We start from the raw sequence: 21,332 nt of genomic DNA, 5'->3' as shown, positions 1-21,332 counted from the left end.
TAATCAAATGTTTGAACTTTCTCAACTCACCTAGCAACAGATTCTAAGATGCTCTTGACTTCAGAAAGCCCCTCGCGTCCAAAATATACGACAGTGAGGTGAATCCGCTTGTCCTGATTAATGCACACTTCCCTGGAGGAGAAAAATGACAGTGTGCTGTGTCTATTATTGCACAAGCTTAACAAGAGGCCTCTGGACCAAGCATTTTGTATTTAAAGTTAGCAAATATCACACACAATAGACTTGTAATTCAACTTGACTAAATTAATCATGAAGTTACTGTGCTACTGTTTTGAATTACAGGCATATAGGTGTGAAGTCTATTACAAATGAATGACAAATAGCTTTAGCCCATTCTTCCTTTGTGCCTTTTTTCCATTACTGCCTCCTGAGACAGGGTAAGCATTCAAGCTACTACTCTGATCCAAGAGATTATATTTCAGATATCAAATGCTCCAAGAATCTTTGGTCAAGTTCTTTACACTAGCGCAGCCTTCCCTACCTGGTGCCCTCCAGATGTTTTGGACTTCAACTCCCATCAGTGCCAGGCAGAATGATGAATGGTCAGAAATGCTGGGAACTGTAGTCCAAAACATATAAAGGGCACCAGGCTGGGGAAGGCTACTCTAGCATATATCAGCGACAAATGACATCCTACAGATTTAACTGAGAAGATGCTCCTCCAAACAAGAAGATGGAAACCCCAGTGTTGTACAAGGGCCATTAAGCATGAGAATAACAGCTGGGCTAACTGCTCCATTGGAAGATTCACTGTATTTATCTTACATTTTTCCAGGAAGACTACACTGGATCATATAGGGCCTAGTTTCTGATGCACTTACCTGAAGTTTTGCATGAATTGTGCAAACACCTCCGTCCTTCCAGCAAGGGGAACAATAATATTTATTATTGACCTGGAGATGTCAACAGTTTCACTCTTCACTTTCATTAGGGGCCCAAATGGACGAAACAGTGTGACATGCCTGTACTCCATATCATCTGCCTTCTTGTAGAACAATTCATATTGTGTCCCTTTGTCTCTCTCAGTGCGGTAATAACCTTAAGAACAATTTACAGGAGGAATTGATTCAGTCACAGATTTTAAACGCAGTGACAAAGTCCACCGCTTCAGGAATTACTAGACATTATGAAAAATATATCAAGGTTGGCACAAAGCCAGGTATATATAATTCTCAAAAAAAAAAACCCCACAAAAAAACACCTGGGCATGAAAATGGAGCCACCAACAAATGGCAGACCACATGTTTTATGTGTATAAGATCCCATATTCAATCCTTGGAATTTCCACTTAAAGTATTTCAGGTACCAAAATGTGGAGGGACCTCAATCAAACCCTGTACAAGCTGCTGCAAGTCAGAGTAGATGGAACAATGACCTGACTCTACGAGTCACCTCCTTAACTATTCCTGCAACAAGAATGCAAACTCAAGCATTTCTCCTGCCTCCAAAATGCTAGCCAAGTTGCTTATTGTAGACTCCACTTTGCAGAGACACTGAAGGAACCAATGTTCAAAATGAAAGTCAGGCACATGCTTTCAGTATCTATTGTAGATTTTTATTGACAGATTAAGATGCTTAGTAGGTCAAGTCCTACAGTAAGCAGCAGATGATGACTGTGTTAAGCTGCAGCTAATCTTTTTTCAAGAAGATCAATACTTTAAAATCAGTTTACTGACTCTCATAGAATAAGTAAATATTATCTTAAAATTCTAAATTGCCTATTGGCCAAATCAGGTTCCCAAGAGAGCTTTCAACATAATCTATATTAACACATTCAGTTTTTTATAAACCTGCTTATCTTATAAATTTAGATTAGTAATTGAAATGCTAATTTCCAACATTTCTTTGAAAACTGCTGCCATTTTTTAAATCAGTTTTTTTGCTCATAATTGATCCGGGAGGCGGGGGGGGGGGGAAGGAGGGAGGGGGAGAGAGAGAGAGAGAGAAGATGAGGATGCCAGAAAGCAGCATCATTTATTCTTTAGGTAGCTCTCATATCCTTAATGCAATCTACAAAAATTTAGAAGCCCTGCACTAAAGGATGATAGATAGGATAATCGTTGCCAACAAATGTACATTACCTCCAAACAACATGTATTTAGACATCATAGAAACCAGAGTAGCAAACAGTTTCCTGTAGTCAGCCTCAGAAACCACTCATTGCAAGAAGTAAAATAACGCTCTCTCCTATTTCCTTGATGGATACACTAGTAAATCAACTGTGGTAGATCTAACTGAATACTATTGTCCTTTGCAGAGATATTACACACACTGCTCAAACTGAAATCTTTGCCTAACTGGAAGGGAAAGGGGGTATTCTTCAGGGAATGGTTTTGCACAGAGCTGAGCAAAAATGACCTCTGACATTCTCCACCCTATCTGTGCATGGCAAAAACGGGAGGACCATATTATTGAATATTCTCCAGGTGGAGGAGAAAGCCTCCAATAATTTATTGAGGGTGGGGAAGCTCACCAATAGCAGCTGTGGTGGTGGTGGCAATTGTGCTGACAGCCTGACCACAATATAGCATCCTCTCCCCAGACCTAATGTTGTTTCAGGGCAGAGTGTAAGTGTGTGTGTGTGTGTGTGTGTGTGTGCACGTGTGTGTGTGTGTAGGGGAGAATGATGGCCACCACATATTCCTGATATATGGATAATTTTAAGAATTCACCATCTGCCTTTCTCTTCTATCTGCTTCAAAGAGCTAGATACACAAAGGCTGCAATCCTATGCACACTTATGTAGGGGTAAGTCCCTCCGAAATCAGTGGCAGCTGCCAAGTAAACATACATAAAGTCAGGCTGAACATAAGTATAAGCACCCAGGGTGTGCAGAGATTCTGAATGGGCCATAGTTCTCCACTAGCAAATAGAATTCTCACATATAGTATCCAGAATATTAGTGAACAGTACTAGGTGGATTTCTACAGATCTAGAAAAGACTTCTAATTTCAGTTTTGTTCAGGTACTCAGTCTACCGTGGACTAGATTACCCTACCTCTTCCAAAATACTAAGTGTCTAGGAATGAGTTGCCTTCAGATCTTTAAACAGACAAATCCAAACAAATTGCCTCCTTGCTTTTATATTAAGCAGGCATTTGGGAAGAATAATTCAGTATAAAAATGGGTAAGATGCCAACTACCTATCTCCAACAGCTGAGCCTGCAGTTTGGCAAGGCTGATTGTTTACTAATCAGGGATCAGCATCGTCTCAGTCCAGCCACTGGGTTCACCTCAGAGTCAGTCATGCATTTCTTTACAACTAAAGCCAGCTAATCTAACAGTATGAAGATTTTATTTTTCTAACAGTATTGCTTGGAGGCTAATCAACTTACCCCAAAATCAAAATTGTGTGCAACTACCCAAGTTGTTAAACTAATTTTAAGCATAATTAAAAAGCAAACAGTGATTCTTTTCCCAGTTTTTCATTGGTGTAGTGGCAAGAGTGTTGGACTAGGAGCTGGGAGATCCGGATTCTAGTCCCCACTCGGCCATGGAAGCTCACTGGGTGACTTTGAGCCAGTCACAGACTCTCAGCCCAACCCACCTCACAGGGTTGTTGTTGTGAGGATAAAATGGAGAGGAGGAGGATAATGTAAGCCGCCTTGGGTTCCTTGCAAGAGGAAAAAAGGCGGGGTATAAATGCAATAAATAAATAAAGATAAAAGATGGTAAATGGTACTTAAAAGTAAATTATTTCTAGTTAAATCAGCTATTTCTTAGAAGAAAGCAACCAGGGGAACATAATCAATTGGCCTAATTTCTGTTCTATTACAGCTCTGCAATATACATTCTCTCTTAGAAGGCAGTGGAGAACTTCGATTACATGTTCCTCCACAATATATGTTCAGATTAGACACTACACCCAACAAATTCACTCAAACACAGTCATTTAAATAATCCTGATTTTTCTATATAATCTGAATGGAAGTATTTAAAATTTATTAATTCAAATGCAGGACAATTTTTCTCCTGTGGAATATGTGGCGCAATATCAGTTCAGAAACAGTCAGAAACTATGCATACCAAGGAAGTTAATACTACCGCAAGTATGGTTATTTCCATTTTTATTTCTCATGCTTATCAACCAAAGTATTGATTCAAGGCTTGCTGTACAATAAGCTTTATACTCCCCTATTGAACAGGTAGCAGGCACATTTCCAGGAACAGCCCAGCAGACAAAACTATTAAAGCAGCAAACAAAATAAAAAACGGAATAGTTGCTTTTGATAATTCATTTACTATGTACTTTAAGGCTGTACAGATTTCCAGCTTGTAGATAAGTAAGTCTATGTAGGGTGAGGGGCTTACAGTGCAGTGGCTGTTAGGTCCTATTGTGCGACACACTGGCATATTGTGCCTTATTGGCACAATAAGGCATCATAGCAATTGATAACTAGGAAGTTATATTCTTATATAGCAGTACCATTGTGAAAGGTAGCCAGAGAGAAGCTACCCTCTCTTTAGTATACTGAGCCCTGAGTTCTTGATATACAGTAATATATTAATAGCTATATACTGATCCATGGACATTTTCCTAAGATTTTAAAGTGAAGAGATTCAACTAACTGCTTGTTAAAAAAAAACCCAAAACATAAACCAGGCTGAGAAGTTGCAGAATAGGTAGCTGACTCTGTAGAAAATTATGATAGCCAGCGGTTGGGGAAGTTGATCCACAGGCAAAACACGATTTATTAAAATAACATTCAAAATCTCCTCCTTGAACAAATATTGGTGGGTGTGGAACTCATGTCTAATTCCTCAGTCTAGCCAGGCCAACCTGTTTTAGACAGCTTTCCTATGTGATCTCCAGCTCCGTTCCTGCCCCCCCTCCGTTCCCGCCCCCTCTTTTACTTAGACACGTAAAAACGCACATCTAAGGCAAACTGCAGGGCAGCTGCAGCACGGATGGAATCCTCTCCTCTGTGCTGCTTCTGCCCTGCATTGGATAGGCGGTCGCCTCCGACTTCAGGGGAGGTCAGAGGTGTCCATCTATCTCTATAGGATTTCTCCTCTAAGACTAGCGATGGACTCAGAGTCCTTAAGTCCACCTTCTTAGGCCCAGGAGTTTTAATATAATTTAATGCCAGGGAGTTTACAAACATTTCTATGGTATCTTGTAACAGAATGGTCCAAGACTATTGAACAGCAACAGTCTCTGAACGTATTGGATGCATGCTTTAGTATTTTTATGCATTTTATGGGAGCCAGTATAGAGAGGACGGTAAAAACCCAACAGCAGCAACAAATAACTCTTATCTGTCCATGAGGATTTCCATCATGCTTTGCACAGATGTTCGCTGGCATACTAACTAATGCAGAGAAGTACAAACACATAATCTCAGTTTTATTTGCTTCAATGGGGGCTGTTGATGCCTTTTACAATGCTCAAGAGGCTCCTGTTCTGTTCCCTCCTACCATATAACTAAAGACTATTACTAACCATTTTGCAAAATGGTTAGCATTCTCAGGCATGGTGTAATGATCAAGTTAACCCTAATAATATTAGACTTCAATACTGTATTGAAATGAATGGACAGTTCTATTTTATTTAATGACGGAGTGAAACTAATTCGTAAACAAAATAACCAGTTTCAAATGCAACTAACATCCTTGATTTATACATTCAAAAGAAAGTACTGCATTTTGTAAAATTTTCCACAGTAAGTTACTCTTGAGTCCTGCTGTATCTGACCAAATGCTCAGAGACCTACTTAGGTGTCTTGTTAAGTTGTTTGAGTGGTCCCTATCGAACATGTGCTATTGTCTTGCATAGTGCTATGCATACTGGCATCACCTCTGATAGGACGTCTAGATTTTACATGGATGTAATTTGAAATTCAGCATCTACTTGCAACTCTTGACTTTATTTTGTCAGTTTCTCTACATCTTTAAGCTTAACAGGAAAAGTCACAATTAAAGTGGTAATAACTTTAACTGTGTGGGGTTTTTAAAATTAGCCCACTGCCTGCCAAAGATTTGAAAATCGAAGGATTCTGATATCAAGAAGACAACTTTGTTTCCGGATTTGTGGTTGTCATTTCTTGCAGTACTGATGTGCACAAATCCTAACATTTAAACATTTGCAGTTAACACCCAGGATTGCTTTTAAACTGGACTCTTAACTGATCCATTAAAAAACACTTAGGAATTCCACTCAAGAATATCAAGTAAGGCAGCTAGATGTGTATGGAAAAAATACTGCATTTGTTGATGCAAGCTGCTGACATTTGAACTGGGCTACAATTTTTATGAAGTAACCAGACATACAAGATACTAAAACTAGTACAGCAAATGAAATATTGAGAGGGGAAGACTGAGTTACTGGTTGCCATAGTTGCTAAATTCTGACCAAAAATCTTCTGTTAACTGGCCAAAACAGTTTAGCCAATGCTATTTCCTCAGCTATATAAAACTGCAGAGTAACTACTAAAAAGTTCCTATTCTTGCTAAAAGGAAGTGTTGTATTACCGTGGCCAGTTACTAGCAGACTCTTAATGATTTACTTCCCACAGCTATTTTCCTGGAATTTGCAGAATGATTTGATGGTGTCTATAATCCAAGTATGTACACACTTGGCCATGAAGGGAATGTGCTTATTTTGTACTGAAAGCATTGTGCTTTAGTGATTAATAATCACTTACTAATTGCAGAGGGCTTTATGGGTATTCAAAGTGCTTCACATACCTTATGTACAATGCAACATACCATTGGGGTGGAGGGGGTTGCTTCACACTTGAGTAGAACGAACTAGTATCAATCAACACCTGAAGATTTAAATGCCTAATCACAAAACTGCAGAAGTACTCATGACCGTAGAAATAAAGCCAATGGAAAAAAATAATGGTATTACTTACCACTGTGATGCGACATCTTGAAAATGACTGTCTCAAGGCAATCTTGGACATGAACATTTTCAATGAGCCTAGGAAGTCACTGCCATATTTAATAGCTGCTTTTTGTAAAGCATGGCATGGCATCCAAAAGAGAAAATAACTAGTTTCTGCTGCCTGAAGAACTAGCAGTAAAATGAAACTATTGTAAACATCTTCTAGCTCCAAAATAATTGACTGCAAAAACTCCCAAAACAAACAGATTGTTTTATGCATCATTCAAGTATGGTCACAGCAGTTTTCTACTTTTGACTTTCTGGGCATATTGTGTACGAGTTTCAAGTGTAGAGTGTCAAGTACACTCAATCTGGGATCACTAAAATATGTTTTGCCAGACTACAGTAAAAAAAAAAAGAAAAAAAAAAGGTTGCTATGAACTACATTAGAACTCACTACCCTGACTTGCAGGCCTGTAGAGCTTGTGACCCACTGAAGTAGAGCGGTCAACTTGCGATTTTAAAAATACATGATCTGTGGATGAACCAGGGAGAATGGACTGAAGGAGAAAGACAGAGGATGGAGCCTGGTGGACTGTGTCAAGTCAGACAGAACCTGGTGGGCCAAGAGATGAAGTCAAAAGGGGGGAAAGTTAACCCCACCCTCTTTAAAAAGTACCTGATTTATTCAACCAATACCGAATACTGAACCAGATGCCAAAATACTGAATGGGTAGGTAATTTATACCCAATGATTGGCAACCTTACCACTATGTCAAATGCAGCTCACCATCCACATGTCAGGAGCGCCCTAGCAGGCTCTTTCAGTACACTCCAATAGCCAACTCAAGACACAGACGAAAGGATTCTTTTTAAGGCTTTAATCCTTTTACAACTTAATGACTCTTTCAGATGCTAATCACGAGCGACTAAGCAATGAACAGCAGAGTAGCCTTTGTTCCGGGTAGAAAGTTGGTCCCCGTTTGAAGGAGAATCACTTGAAGACCCTGAACTTATGGGCTAGGGAGAGATCCTCCCTCTTTCCCTTGGGTCCATGGGAGGCGGCTGTTGCTTGCGCACCAAACGGCTGCTACGCCTCCTTTCCACACCCTCCATCGCTTGTCACTCCCTGCATCTGCATCGAGCGTCTAGCAAGCCCCCCTCCCGCATTCTCTCACTGCCTGGGTCACTATCTATCTCAGGAATGCCAGTAGGAGGAATCTCTGCCAGCTGCTGTGCCTGTGAGGGATGAGCTGGCTCCTCTCCCACGGATTGCTGATCCTCCTCAGAATCAGAACTGCTCTGGGGTTCTATCGGCTCAGTTTCTACCCTGACACCACATATGCTGGCCTTCCAGATGCCTGACAATTCCCTTGGTTTTAAGAGCTTAGTTAGGCAGGCAAAAGACCACAGGAGTTTTTTGAAACCCTGGTGGATTATCATCTACAGCAGTGAAAGGTCACAAGTTGGGCAGGCCTGAGTTAATACTGAATGCTAAGACACCAGGTCAGTACCTAGGTGAGATGGAGTATTCTTGTCACACAGACAGCAAAGAATGTTATCAAAAGGCAACCCGTTACTTTACCTGTTTTGTGTATCAGCGTGTAAAGTCTGTAAACCTTTAAGCTTATGACAACTTTTATCAGGCAGATAAATGTACCATTGAAAGAGTGGTAATAGCTACTCTTGGTCTCCATGTAGTAGTAATAGCTACTCCATGGTCCTACAGCAATTTATATAAATTAGGAATTATTTTAAAGTTGATACAACTCTGAATAATAATTTAAGGTTCTGTGCATAGAGACAAAACCCTTAGCTGACTGGTCAGATCCATACCATTCTAATTAAGTAATGCAGATTGATGCCACACAGATGCACTGGTTCTAAGTGAACACAGAATTTTCTGGAACATTAATGTGGTTTTTCCTTTCCCTTATTCATGGTATAATATGAAACATATTACAGACACTAGGTCAGTAACTATTTCTGGCCCTGTTTGAATATGTGGACGTCTTTGTATCTACTTATTATTATTCAGTTGCACCATTCTCAGTAATTCCTTGAATTCTCATAAACAGAATAAATATTACAAGAGAAGAATTGCAATATAATTCTAATTATCAAGAAGGAGAAAATCTGTGGCATCTAGCCCCTAGGATACGTATAACTGAGGCTGGTTCAGTCTGAGAGATAAGCGAGGATTTAGACATTAGGAGTGGGCTGCAGAAGAGTGTGTACCCACACCTCATACATGAGCCCACCCCTCAACCTGGCTTTGTCAGTTATGCAACTATAACACAGGTAAAGATGAAACCACATATGCTCATAGACTCACTTGAAGTATCAGGGTTAGGAGCATACCTAGGTAAAAGGGATAAGGGGGGAGGGGGAGCTCATATATGAGAGGAGCTCTTACAATTCCATGATCCCATCTCTAAAACTTGGTTTCAGCATTAAATCTGAACTGGACCAAGCCTGCTGCTAACTAATCTAAAATATTTTAGCCCCATTAATCATGCTTTATATAAAAGCAAAACAAGTTAGCTCACTGATTATTGTTTCAGAGATTCTGCCAATTTGTTTTGTGTAGAATGCTTTAACACAAACTAGAACTACATTGATACAGTACCTTCTATGAAATCATTTTCATTGTAAAGCTGTTTGTCCTCTATTCCATCAACATCATCTTGACCCTCTTCTTCATCGGGATTATTAATTACCTCTAGACCAGCCTCAATTGCTTCCACCAATTCATCTCGCTTATCTTTTCTGACCGGTTTCTCCTCTGGATGTCGTGTGAGTCCCATCTCCAACTGGAACACTTTCACAGAGGTAAAGCTTTCAAAAGGAACGACTCCATATTCACTAGGCAGCTTGGCTCCCGTACTCACTTCAGCTTTGTCTATTTGAGAATGCAGGTATTCTAGGAGATCATTAGGTGCTTGTTCTTTGGTGCCTTGGTAGCCCATGTTGTTGACTCTTGGACTTTTCTTCTCCTGTAACAATTTCAACTTATCACTCATTTCCTGAAGCTCCTGCTTTAACTGGGCAATTTGGCGCTTGAGGCTCATTGCCCTGGTTTGGTAATGCTCTTCCTGCTCCTGCAGGAGGGCTTGGTAGTGTTCCTTGCCAAAATTCTCCCCTACAACACCAGGAAGTGATCCATTGCTATCTGTTTGTGGAGCACATTCAAGAAGGTACATGATCAGCAGTAAGCTCAACAGTAAAGCAAGACCAACCAACAGCCATCGAGTCCTGGCTTGAAATATTAAGCCTCTTCTGGGCATTCTTAGAGCACTTTTAGGTTTTTTTTAGTATTTTTGGTCATGCTTTGCTAGTTCTATCTGAAAGGAGCCATAGTTTTAAAGAGGAAGCAAAACAATTTTCTCAGTCGTTACATCCATTTGTGTGAGGAGGAAAAAAATATTTCAACAGTTGTTTTGTTCAGGCAACAGTTGTCTTGTTCAACTCCAAGTTCCAGTATTATTACAACTTCCATTACTGCAAGTAATTACAGTCGAAACTATCAAGTACAGTCCCCATTAAATTCAGGGAAATTTGTCTAAATATAGAAACTTGAAGTCACAAAGGTTTCATTATGCTTTTGTTTTCCAAAGACAACTAGCTAAAAATGTATCATCAAATTCTGAGAAGTATAAAGTGAAAAAAGTTCTCAGCTTTTGGATGTTCTTATACCCATGAGGGCATTTTTTGCTGACATCCATCTATGCACACCACAGATGTCATCAATATCTCAGCAATAGTAATTTTTGCTGGACAGTTTGCATGATGTTTTCCTCTGGCATGTTTTGCTTCTGTCTCACTCTTCCTGGAAATCTGTGATCTGAGTCAGCAAAATTAAGCAAGAGCCTAAAATTAAATGAAAATTACACTCCGTTAGAACTACAAAGCAACTAGACATCTGGAAAGCATGACATAAAGGCAAGCTTTAATATCCTAAAAATGTAGACATGATGAATGACAAATTTTATTTTTTGTGCTGATCCAGGACAGGGGACCGTTGTAAAGCTTCAATTCTTTCTACTAGGTTACACATCACTGATTTCCTTCTTATGGAAATATCTGAAACAGGCTCATCCAACGGGCTAATAAAAAACAGCTTTTTCAACCCTATAAGTAGGCTGTCACATAATTCTTTCCCTGTGCTAGTCATTTCTGGAAAGCACCATAACCAGCTTTCTTTAAGATAACAGATGTATTAAGAACTTGGTGAATTTTGCTTCTATTCCTGATCACATTTTATATCACCCTGCAGGATTTTCTATCACCTTTTGGAGGGAAAGTTATTTGTAGTTTTTGCAGAGTGGAAATGGACCATCAAATTTGACAGGGATATAGAATTTCAGAAAATTAGCTAGAGTGTGTGTTTTTCAGTTGTATTTGAGGTGGTTATGATGTTTTTTGTTTTAAAGGAAATGTGATGGGGCTACATCATGGAATTGCCTTCCAACTTGCAGGAGGTTTGAAGAGAACCTCCTCCCCCTCCAGCAGACGGGAGAACGTCATCTAATGATCTTGGGCTCACAGGACTGCAAAGCCACAGAAAGGAGGGAAAATGAGAAGGACATATTGGTCACCAGGAATGGGAAGGAGGAGATGGGAAAGAACCTGAGAACAAGTTAAAGGTGGGAGAGAGAAGCTACAGCAGTTTGCTTTAGTGGCCAGTGTGCTTTTCACATTGACCAAAAAGGCCTTGAGTGCCTTGGCAGACTTTATAATTCTGAGCACAACTTCATAACCAAGAGATGAGACTACTGTATTTGGCTCTACATGGGACTACACTTCCAAAACCACTCTAATGCCCAATTGGAGTGAGATGCCAAGCCCGAGATTGTATCACACAATACTCTTGGGTGTTAGCACTGCCTCCCAGACAATTCATGGTCTGGATTTGGTGCTATAAAGCCCAAAATGTCTTGAAACTCACCCACTCATTATAGAAACTAGTTCCTCCCATAGGTCACAGTGTAATCTCTTGAGACTGTCTCAGCATAACCTCTTAAACCATACTACCTTTGTGCAAAGCGTGAGCAGAGATGTATTAGCAGTACCAGCAAACACCTGTCAAAGGCAGAGTGTTAAGGTCATTTGATTTGGCCTTTTGGGGAGCAGGGAATATGTTCATGGAGACAAGATAAGATTTTCTCTAGTTTATCATTTTAATAGATATATTTAAGACAATGCTTGTATAAACTACAGAAAAGCATGCAAGGATAAGAGTCTAGCCAAACTAAGAGTGTTTAATAAAAGTTACATGCATATAGAAGTGATAGCAGCTGAGTCTTCACATCTGCACCCTGGTCAATGATCTGATCAAGAAAGAAAGAGAGAGAGAGAGAGAGGGAGAGAGCGCATCATGTGCCAAACTAGGACAAAGGGATGAGGCAAACACAGCTTCCAATCTCTATATTAGCTTACTGTCCTTCCACAGTATTTGGGGGAGCAGATGTAGTAGCTGGGTTTAAATCTACTTCTAAATCTATAGTAAAAACAGAATTTTCTGTACATACAACTTCTTAGACAGTCCATTCAAGATACTGCAAAGGAAAAAATATTCCACATTTTTATTTTAGAATAAAAATATTAAATAGAAGTTAAGCATTGCTTATATCATTATTAACTGAAGACTGCAGATATCTATATTTGGGTATGGGAAACAGGAATAAGCAAGCTCAGCCTATTTATACCCTTAAGCAGAGATCAGGCCAACAGTGGCAACAGACATAGAACAACCCATTTCTGACCTGGGGAATCCTCACAGCATTAGTCCACATTCTTGACTATGATGGAACATCCTTTTGAGGGCAGCACTCACATTCTTGACGAGCAGTAAGAACAGTTATAAGGAAACAGTGCACTCTTTAACCAGTCACCACTACATCCAAATACATTTTACATTTGAGAAGCAAGCTTCCTTTTCTCTAAAGAGTAAGGCAGACAGCTATAATCTAACAAGCTGAATGCTTTGGAAAGGGACAAGGATGAATCATCATCTATAACAGATGGCCACCTGGTAGCTCAAGAGCCTGATCCAATACCCGAAACAACTTTACACGGCTTCCAGTAGCTCTACTGAATTTTAGCTATGTTGTGGTAAAGCAAATAAGTCCTCATATGTATTTTAAATTGATACTCTCATATGCATTCTGGAAAGGGAGAAGACCACTGCCAATAAATGACTTTACACCATTCAAGTATCTATATTTGCCATTTCCGATTTCAACACATCACTCTGCATGTGAAAGCAACATCATTGTAACTAGAAAAACTAACTTTTCATTGGAATAGAAGCCTTAACTTAAAGAGAAAAAATCCTCAAATATCGTCCATCTGACCCTTGGAATGTACTTCCAACACCAATGGTCTTCTCTTCTATACAGTCACTTATCACATGAATTTGGTGTGCCCCACAGTTTTTGCCCGATTGCAGTAATCAGCATGACCACCTTTAAGAAAAGTGATACATATGACCTGCAGTTTGAAGGTCAAAACTGAACTACCTTGTTCTGTGGTTTCACTGGCTCAGTTAACTGGGGAATAGTGAACAAGTTCATTATTCACAGAAACTTACTTTGAAGACTATCTGTAGCTAGGCCGGTGCTGTGGATAGTCTTATCCAAGATACAGACTTGCAGTAAACAATAATAGGATCTGATAGAAGTAGCCTGAAACAGAGCCAAGATTTGGGGAGCTGGATGAGTAGTATTGCCCAGTTTGAACAACATACCAGATGTATTAAGAAAACAAACCCAAATCTTACCCAGGTGGGATTCCATGAACATATCATTTTTAAATCAGGCTGCTGGCATCTATATGCGCATCATTAACACAATGTATTATAGGGCCATGGATACTTAACTCAGCAACTCTGTTTAATGCAATTTATGCTGAATGAGTGACATGCTGGCCAACAGACTGATCAAATATTGTCAACTGATTGTGGTCAACTAGTAGGAGCTCAAATATCATCAAACCATAATACTGATGGTTGAAGAATTGGCCTCAAACAACTTTTTAAAAAGCTGCTGTTACAAAATTTAACAAATGAAATTAAAAGAAAAATAAAGTAACTGTAGGCTCACACCGGGTTCCAGGATAAAAGCCAAAGAGGAGAACATTTCAGTGAATCATTCACATTTATAGAAACCTCACCCAATAGTATTGTTATAATATTTCAATACATTTTAAAAAGTTAAATCTTATTGTGAAACAATAGTTAGCATAAGTATCAAACTTGATGAAAGTATCTTTTTTATTGTTCTGATAAAGTTAGTACCTTAAAATACTTAACCATTATTAAAACATTGGACAATATTACATTGGTCAACCCTAAATGGTATAATTTATCCTTTTGTGTCATGTTTAAACTGGGCTTCAGTCCAGAGACAGGGAAGCATGATTCTAGCATTTTTTGTTAACAGGGAGGAAGGCAGAAAAACATCTGGGTAGAAATGAGCAGGGCATATATAGCCTTAGCTAGCACACTGGGCTATCTCAGTTCCTTGAGGTCCAGTGTTTTAGACCAGCATCTCCTCACTGTCAGTGATAAGAAGAGCCATGCTAGATCAGACCAAGGTCCATCAAGTCCAGCATTCTGTTCACACAGTGGCCAACCAGCTGCCCATGGGAAACCCACAAACAGGACAGGAGTACAACAGCATGCTCCTGCCCATGTACCCCAGCAACTGGTGTAAGATGTATAGGTGCCGCTCCCATAAGATGCAAGAGAAAAAAATTACCATTAGTTATGACTAAGGCCTCTACTTCTTACAAAGAAATCTCACTAACACTCTGAAAAGGGAAGCCAACCAAATTTCATGACAGCTTTTATTATGCTAGCCAAATATTTCTGTTACAGTAATGACCTAATCACACACATTTACTTTTGAGACATATGTGAATTTCATTTCCCAAATGTTGGTTTTTTTCTAGGCTACAAAGTGGTCCTTTGGCTAAATTGTTCTGTGGTTATCCAGCTCCATTTAAGAACCTCAGTAATTTTATCTCCAAGAGACAAATCATATTCATGATTTTCTTTGATTATTCCATTTAAATGGACTAAGTAAGGTGCATTTTTCCAAGCAGCAACCATTTATATTCAATTTACAGGAAACAGTACAGTACCCTTCACGAATCTTCATGGGATCTACTAGCGTGATAATTGTTTTTAAGCTACAGGTTTGAGATCACTGGTTTATCTATCAGATGTTTTGTGAAGTCATAACGCAGAAGGCTGAGCTACTCCCCCAGCTGTAAATCCTGCTAATCTCACACAATAAAGCTACCTCACATTTAGCTTTTTTTTTTGGGGGGGGGGGGTCATGAGGACCTTGAAAGGTAGCTACTGTATGATCAAGTGCAACTTCCTTTAATGTCAATATAAAGTGCTCATCTCTATTCAGTGGGCTTTTAATTCTTTTGACCCAAATCCAAAATTCTACTGGGCTAGCAACAGTGGTAGCTAATCTATAGATCACAATGACATTATATGACTGGAAAGAAAACCCAAATCAAGCCTTCCAACATCTACAGTACAAAGAGATGGCAAAGCGTTTGCAAAGGTCGCCAATATGCCACCGGGAAACACTTCCCTTGGTACTGCCAAGGTCCTCTGACTTTATGTATGTACGTATGTATGTATAAAATTAAAAGAAATACCTTGGGAAGCTGGAATGCAAAGCACCACCCTCCAGTTGCCCTATCGCCTCATTTCCTTTCCCCAGAATTCCTCTACAGAAAGGAAAGGAAAAGGGTGGAGCAGCTGGAGGCCAGCGCCCTGCTTTTCTCCATTCAGCCAAAACTTTATCAAAGAACAGGCCCTGCTGCTGGCTGGTAGCTTGGGACACTGGAGAGGAGAGCCTGTATATGTGTGTGGGGTGTGTGTGTGCGGTCTGAGCATCACTACTTCTTCTTTTGTGAAATGGATATTTGTTGTGCTTTTGTGGGCAAACATGCAGTGTGGTATTTGGTTCACACCCAAACTCCGCCTTGTACTCATTTAATTTGTGATTAGATAAGCCCCCACAGCAGCCATTTTGTAGTGATGCCAAGGACAGTTTCTCAGATTTCCAGATGTGCCCACAGGCTCAAAAACGTTGGTATACTGTGGCACAATGCCTCTGCCAGCAAACAATGCCTCTGCCAGTGACTCAGCACAGCAGCACAGCAGCACAGCCACTGGGCTAGGGGTGAGGAACTGTTCCAGTTGTGGAGGATTAGGGTTAGGGTTAATCCATGACACCTCCTGGAGGCTAGTTGATGTCAAGGAGTGACCACACCCTCCCAAAGCCCCAATCCCTGATCTGCCCCTTTCTCTGTGGGCAGAGAAAGGGGCAACCTTACCCTGCCCAGCACTAGTAAAAGGCAACTTTTCTCTAGCACTGAGCAGGAGGTGGGTTCTGAGAGAGAGGGCAGAGCCCAGGACAGAAGCTGATGGGCCAGATGGGGAAACCCCATAGACGGTAGGTTACCCATCCCTGTACTAGGCAAATGTAACATTTTCCCCAGACATTCTATAGTCAAATGTTGGGTGCCACATTGACCCTGTGTGTTGTGGATTATACACTAGGGATAGACAATTCTGTCAAGTTTGGTTTCTCTCAGTTTCTCATTGTCTGGTCTCCAAGTTTGAGTATTTCTCCAGTCTTGTTTGATTCATCCCAAACTCTGAGAATTGTTAAAGTCTGCATGAAAATGTGTAAGTGTTTTTGTGCTTATTTCTCCTAATACATGCATTCTGTATGCATTTTGCCTAATATATACGTATGTTTAAACCAATCTTCCTAATATAAGGTTGAGGAGAAGAGGGGCTAGATACCATATGGCTATCCCTTCTTCTGGTTCTTCCCCCAACCAGATGGTTCCTGGTGGCCTTACCAGCTTGCCCTTGGGTCTGATGCTGCTGCTGTTGAATCCAAAACAAGATCTCCCTCATCCCGTGATTTGATTGTGGAGGAGGGGGCCAACCTGGTATGTGTTACTGAGACCTGGATGGGGGAACTGGGAGGGGTTACTGTCCTGGGTACTTGGTCCAGCACTAACACCTACTCAAGGGTTGGGGAGGCAGAGGTGCTGTGGTCTATAGCAATACAATCTCCCTCTCTAGGCTTCCTGTTCATTTGAGTGAGGATCTTGAGTGTCTGTACCTTGAGTTGGGTACCTGGGACAGATAAGGGATTCTGCTGGTGTACTGCCCACCCCACTACCTATCACATTCCCTGCCTGAGCTGATGGAGGTGGTCTTGGATTTGGTGTTGAGGACCTCCAGAATGATGGTTCCGGGGGTTCTCAACTTCCATGCCAAAGCTGCTGTATCTGGTGTGGCTCAGGACTTCATGGCCACCATGACAACCACAGGGCTGTCTCAACATGTCATCAGTCCAACACATGTAAAAGCACACATGCTTAATCTGGTTTTCCTGACTGGGCAGGAAGATGGTGATCAGAAAGTGGGGGGATTAATATCTACCCCCTTGTCATGGTCAGATCACTTCCTACTGAGGTTTAGACTCTCTGCAGCCTTTCCCCTTTACAAGGATGGGGGACCCATTAAAATGGTCCACCCCTGGAGGCTAATGGACTATGATGGATTCCAGAGGGCTTTGGGGGATTTTTCCGCTGGTATGGCTAGCGCTCCTGTCAAAGCAAAGCTTGCTCTGCGGGGTGCACAGATGACTCGAATATCAACATGTCAGGCCTAAGCGCTCTCTCCCTTTGAGCAGTGCCTAGCCAGCTCCTTGGTATACATCTGAGCTGAGAGCAATTAAGCAAGAGGGGAGACAGTTAGAACGCAGGTGGAGGAAAACCCATGCTGAGTCTGATCAGACACATTATCGAGCCTACTCTGTGGCGGTGAGGGTGGCAAAGAGACAGTTCTTTTCCACCAGCATTCATCTTCTCAGTGCCATCCAGTGGAGCTTTCCCAAGTGGTTCATGGCCTCCTACATTCTGGGCCCAGGGAAAGAAACTGTGGAACCTTCAGTAGGATGCTGTGATGAGTTTGTACAGCATTTTGAAGATAAAGTCGCTCAGATTCGTCATGAACTGGACACCACAATTAATGCAGTTCCATTAGTAGAGGTGTCCAGAGTACCATCTGCTCCAGTTTTATTGGATGAGTTTCAGTTATTGAGGCCTGAGGAAGCAGACAAGGTGCTTAGCCAAGTCCAGTCAACCACCTGGGTGCTCGACTCTCATCTTTCCTGGCTTATTACATTGAACAAGAATATCCATCTGGGTCCAGGAGGTTGTAAATTCCTCCCTGAGAGAGGGAGTGGTGCCTGCCGCTTTAAAAGAGGCGGTAATTAGACCACTCCTGAAAAAGCCTGACCTGGACCTGGAGGATGTTAACAATTATAGGCCAGTGGCCAACATCCCCTTCCTGGGCAAGGTGCGTGAGCGGGTGGTTGCAGGACAGCTCCAGGCACTGTTGAATGAAACGGATTATCTAGATCCATTTCAATCGGGCTTTAGGCCTGGTTTTGGAACAGAAACCGCCTTGGTCGCCCTGTAGGATGACCTCTGCTGTGAGAGGGACAGGGGGAGTGCGACCCTGTTGATTCTCCTGGACCTCCCAGCGGCTTTCGATTCCATCAACCGTGGTATCCTTCTGGATAGGTTGTCTGGGTTGGGAGTTGGAGGCACTGCACTGTAGTGGTTCCACTCTTACTTGGAGGGCAGACTCCAGAATGTGGTGCTGGGGGATTATTGCTCTGTGCCTTGGCCACTATGCTATGGGGTTCCACAGGGTTCTATCCCTTACGCTGTTCAACATTTACATTAAATCACTGCGGGAGGTTATCTGGAGGTGTGGGCAGAGGTGCCATCAATATGCGGACGATACCCAGCTCTACCTCTCTGTTTCATCAAATCCCGATGAGGCAGCGGCTGTTCTGAACCAGTGTCTGGTCACAGTAATGGACAGGATGAGGGCCAGTGAACTGAGACTCAAGTCAGACAAGATGTAGGGACTGTTAGTGAGTGGTTCGTCTGCCTGGCTAGGTGATGTTCAACCTGTTCTGGAGGGGGCTGCACTCCCCCTAAAGGATCAGGTTTGTAGTTTGGGGTGCTCTTGGACCCAGAACTGTCACTTGAGGCACAGTTATCCATGCTCTGATAACTTCTTGTCTGGATTACTGCAATGCATTATACATGGGGCTGTCTTTGAAAATGGTCCAGAAGCTTCAGCTGGTCCAAAGCAGGGCAGCGAGATTGTTAATGGGGACTGGCCAACAAGATCACATTATGCCAGTACTTTCCCAGCTGCACTGGCTGCCAGTCCATGTCTGGGCCTGATTCAAAGTCCTGATATTTATATTCAAAGCCCTAAACGGCTTGGGGCCAGGTTATCTGAAGGATTGCCTCCTTATATATGTACCTGCCCAGACCTTCAGGAGTCCTTCCCTGGGAGTCCCTCCCAAACAAAGAGAGGCAGATGGCCACCAGGAAGAGGGCCTTTTCTGCTGTGGCACCCCAGCTGTGGAATGAGCTCCCAAGACAGGTTCACCTGGCACCTATGCTGTACTCTTTTTGGCGCCAGCTGAAGACCTTTTTATTCCCCAGCATTTTAGCATTCTAGTATTTTAGCTCTGCTGTTTTAAATCTGTATTTTAAATCTTTGCATTGCTGCTAGGTTTTTTTCTAGTTGTACTTTTAATATTGTAGTTTTAAGCTTTCATATTTATATTGTTTTATGCTGTACCTTGTGGTTTTAATTTTTGTGAACCGCCAAGCCAGCTTTGGCTATTGGGTGGTATAAAAATGAAATAAATAAATAGATAGCTATAATGCATTTTTAATATTATTTTCCCTAATATATGTATTTTCATATGCTTTTTAAAAAAAATTGGAGAACTCCACTGCAAAATGCAGAGAAGTGAGAATTTCAACAGATAACCGTGTTTTAGTTCACACAGTGGTTCGAAAGAGCAAAATTGGGTAACTTTTGATTAAAATGCATACTGAATGCTTTCTCCCCCAAACTTAATTTATACACATCATGATTTCTCATATTTACCAATGGAAAAATCAAATAAAATATAATTTCTTACAGCAGAAGTTGTATTTGCAGAATGTATTTTTATTTACTTCACTTACTTATTTATATTTACTTTCACCTTTCTACCAGGCGCTCAAGGTGGCATACATGCCCCCACCCCCATCACTCCATTTTAGCCTCATACCAATCCTGTGAGATGTTAAGCTGAGAGATAGTGAGTGGCCCAAGGTCACCCACTGAGCTTTGTGGCAGAGTGGGGACTTGAACACAGATTTCTCTAGTCCTATCTGACATTTTAACCATTACACCACATAGGCAATGAATTGAAGCTATGATCTCTAGTTTTAATTTAAACTAGACAAGCATATTATCCCATACAACTCTATTCTTCAAAGTAAGAGTCTTATTGGTATATTTCAACATAAAGGAACAGCAGCTCATCCAGAGGAAACCCGTGATACACACTATGACTACTCTCTACATTTTCCTACTATTCCCTGTTGATTTGTCTGCTCTGAACAGACTATATATTATAAGTTTAACAAGAACAAGGTCCCTATAACCCAGGAGTGGGCAACCTGTGGCCCTCCAGATGTTTTGGCCTGCAAAACCCTTCAATCCTAGTCAGCACAGCCGATGGTGCAAACGGTATGTCAAAACATCTGGAAAGCCACAAGTTGCCCACCCCTGCTATAAACAAACCAAAATATAAACACAGCATCTTGTCCTAAATCCCCCATCAGTACTCTGATGATATCCAACGTTATTTCTCCATTACATCTGAATCAAGATTCTCAACTTAGACCAGTGCTGGAACACAGTGGTGGGCTGGATGAGGGCCAAAAAGCTGAAGCTGAATCCCGATAAGATAAAGGCATTGTAAGTGAGTAGTGCCCAAGTCTGGGAATTAGGGAAATTCCCAACTCTGGATGGCATTGTACTCCCCCTGAAATAAGAGGTTCACAGTTTGCGGGTGCTCCACGGCCAGGAGTGCCTACTACAAGCTTAGGCTGGTATGCCAACTGTACCCGTTCCTGAACAGGGATGGCTTAGCAACTACAATCCACACTTCGGTAACCTCAAGACTGAATTACTGTAATGTGTTCTATGAGGGGCTGCCCTTAAGGCTGCTTCGGAAGCTGCAGCTGTGTTATTGACTAGGGTGTGTTACTGCACACATATTACTGTACTAAAGGATGTACACTGGCTGCCATTCTGCTACCAAGCTAGGTTTAAGGTGTTGGTATTAGTATACAAAGACCTAGACAACTCAGAACCAACTCAGAACCTCCTTGAGGTTCTGAGACCAACTCAGAACCTCAAGGAACATCTCTCCCTATACCAGCCTCCCAGGCCACTAAGATCTTCGGGGGGTGGCCCTGTTGTCCATGCCACAGCCTATGACATGCAGACAGACCTTCTCTGCAGTGGTTCCCACCCTGTGGAACAATCTCCCCTCTGAGG

The 21,332-nt window shown here is 41.5% G+C and overlaps 1 protein-coding gene across 1 annotated transcript in view; it reads right to left on the bottom strand.

The window, feature by feature from the left end:
- CSGALNACT2 (chondroitin sulfate N-acetylgalactosaminyltransferase 2) overlaps positions 1-21,332 on the bottom strand; it is a 45,005-nt gene that overhangs the window by 12,747 nt on the left and 10,926 nt on the right. The window contains exons 2-4 of the mRNA XM_084845257.1: positions 9,480-10,720; positions 843-1,059; positions 31-132 (exon numbers count right to left, since the gene is read on the bottom strand). Coding sequence (XP_084701383.1) covers positions 31-132; positions 843-1,059; positions 9,480-10,137 — 977 coding nt within the window. The 5' untranslated portion in view covers positions 10,138-10,720. The remainder of the gene's footprint in view (positions 1-30; positions 133-842; positions 1,060-9,479; positions 10,721-21,332) is intronic.

Source organism: Heloderma suspectum, chromosome 3 (assembly GCF_057233095.1).
Source record: "Heloderma suspectum isolate Gila_16-S chromosome 3, 16-S_ref, whole genome shotgun sequence".
Lineage (NCBI taxonomy): Eukaryota > Metazoa > Chordata > Lepidosauria > Squamata > Helodermatidae > Heloderma > Heloderma suspectum.
This window is presented reverse-complemented; position numbering and strand designations above follow the sequence as displayed.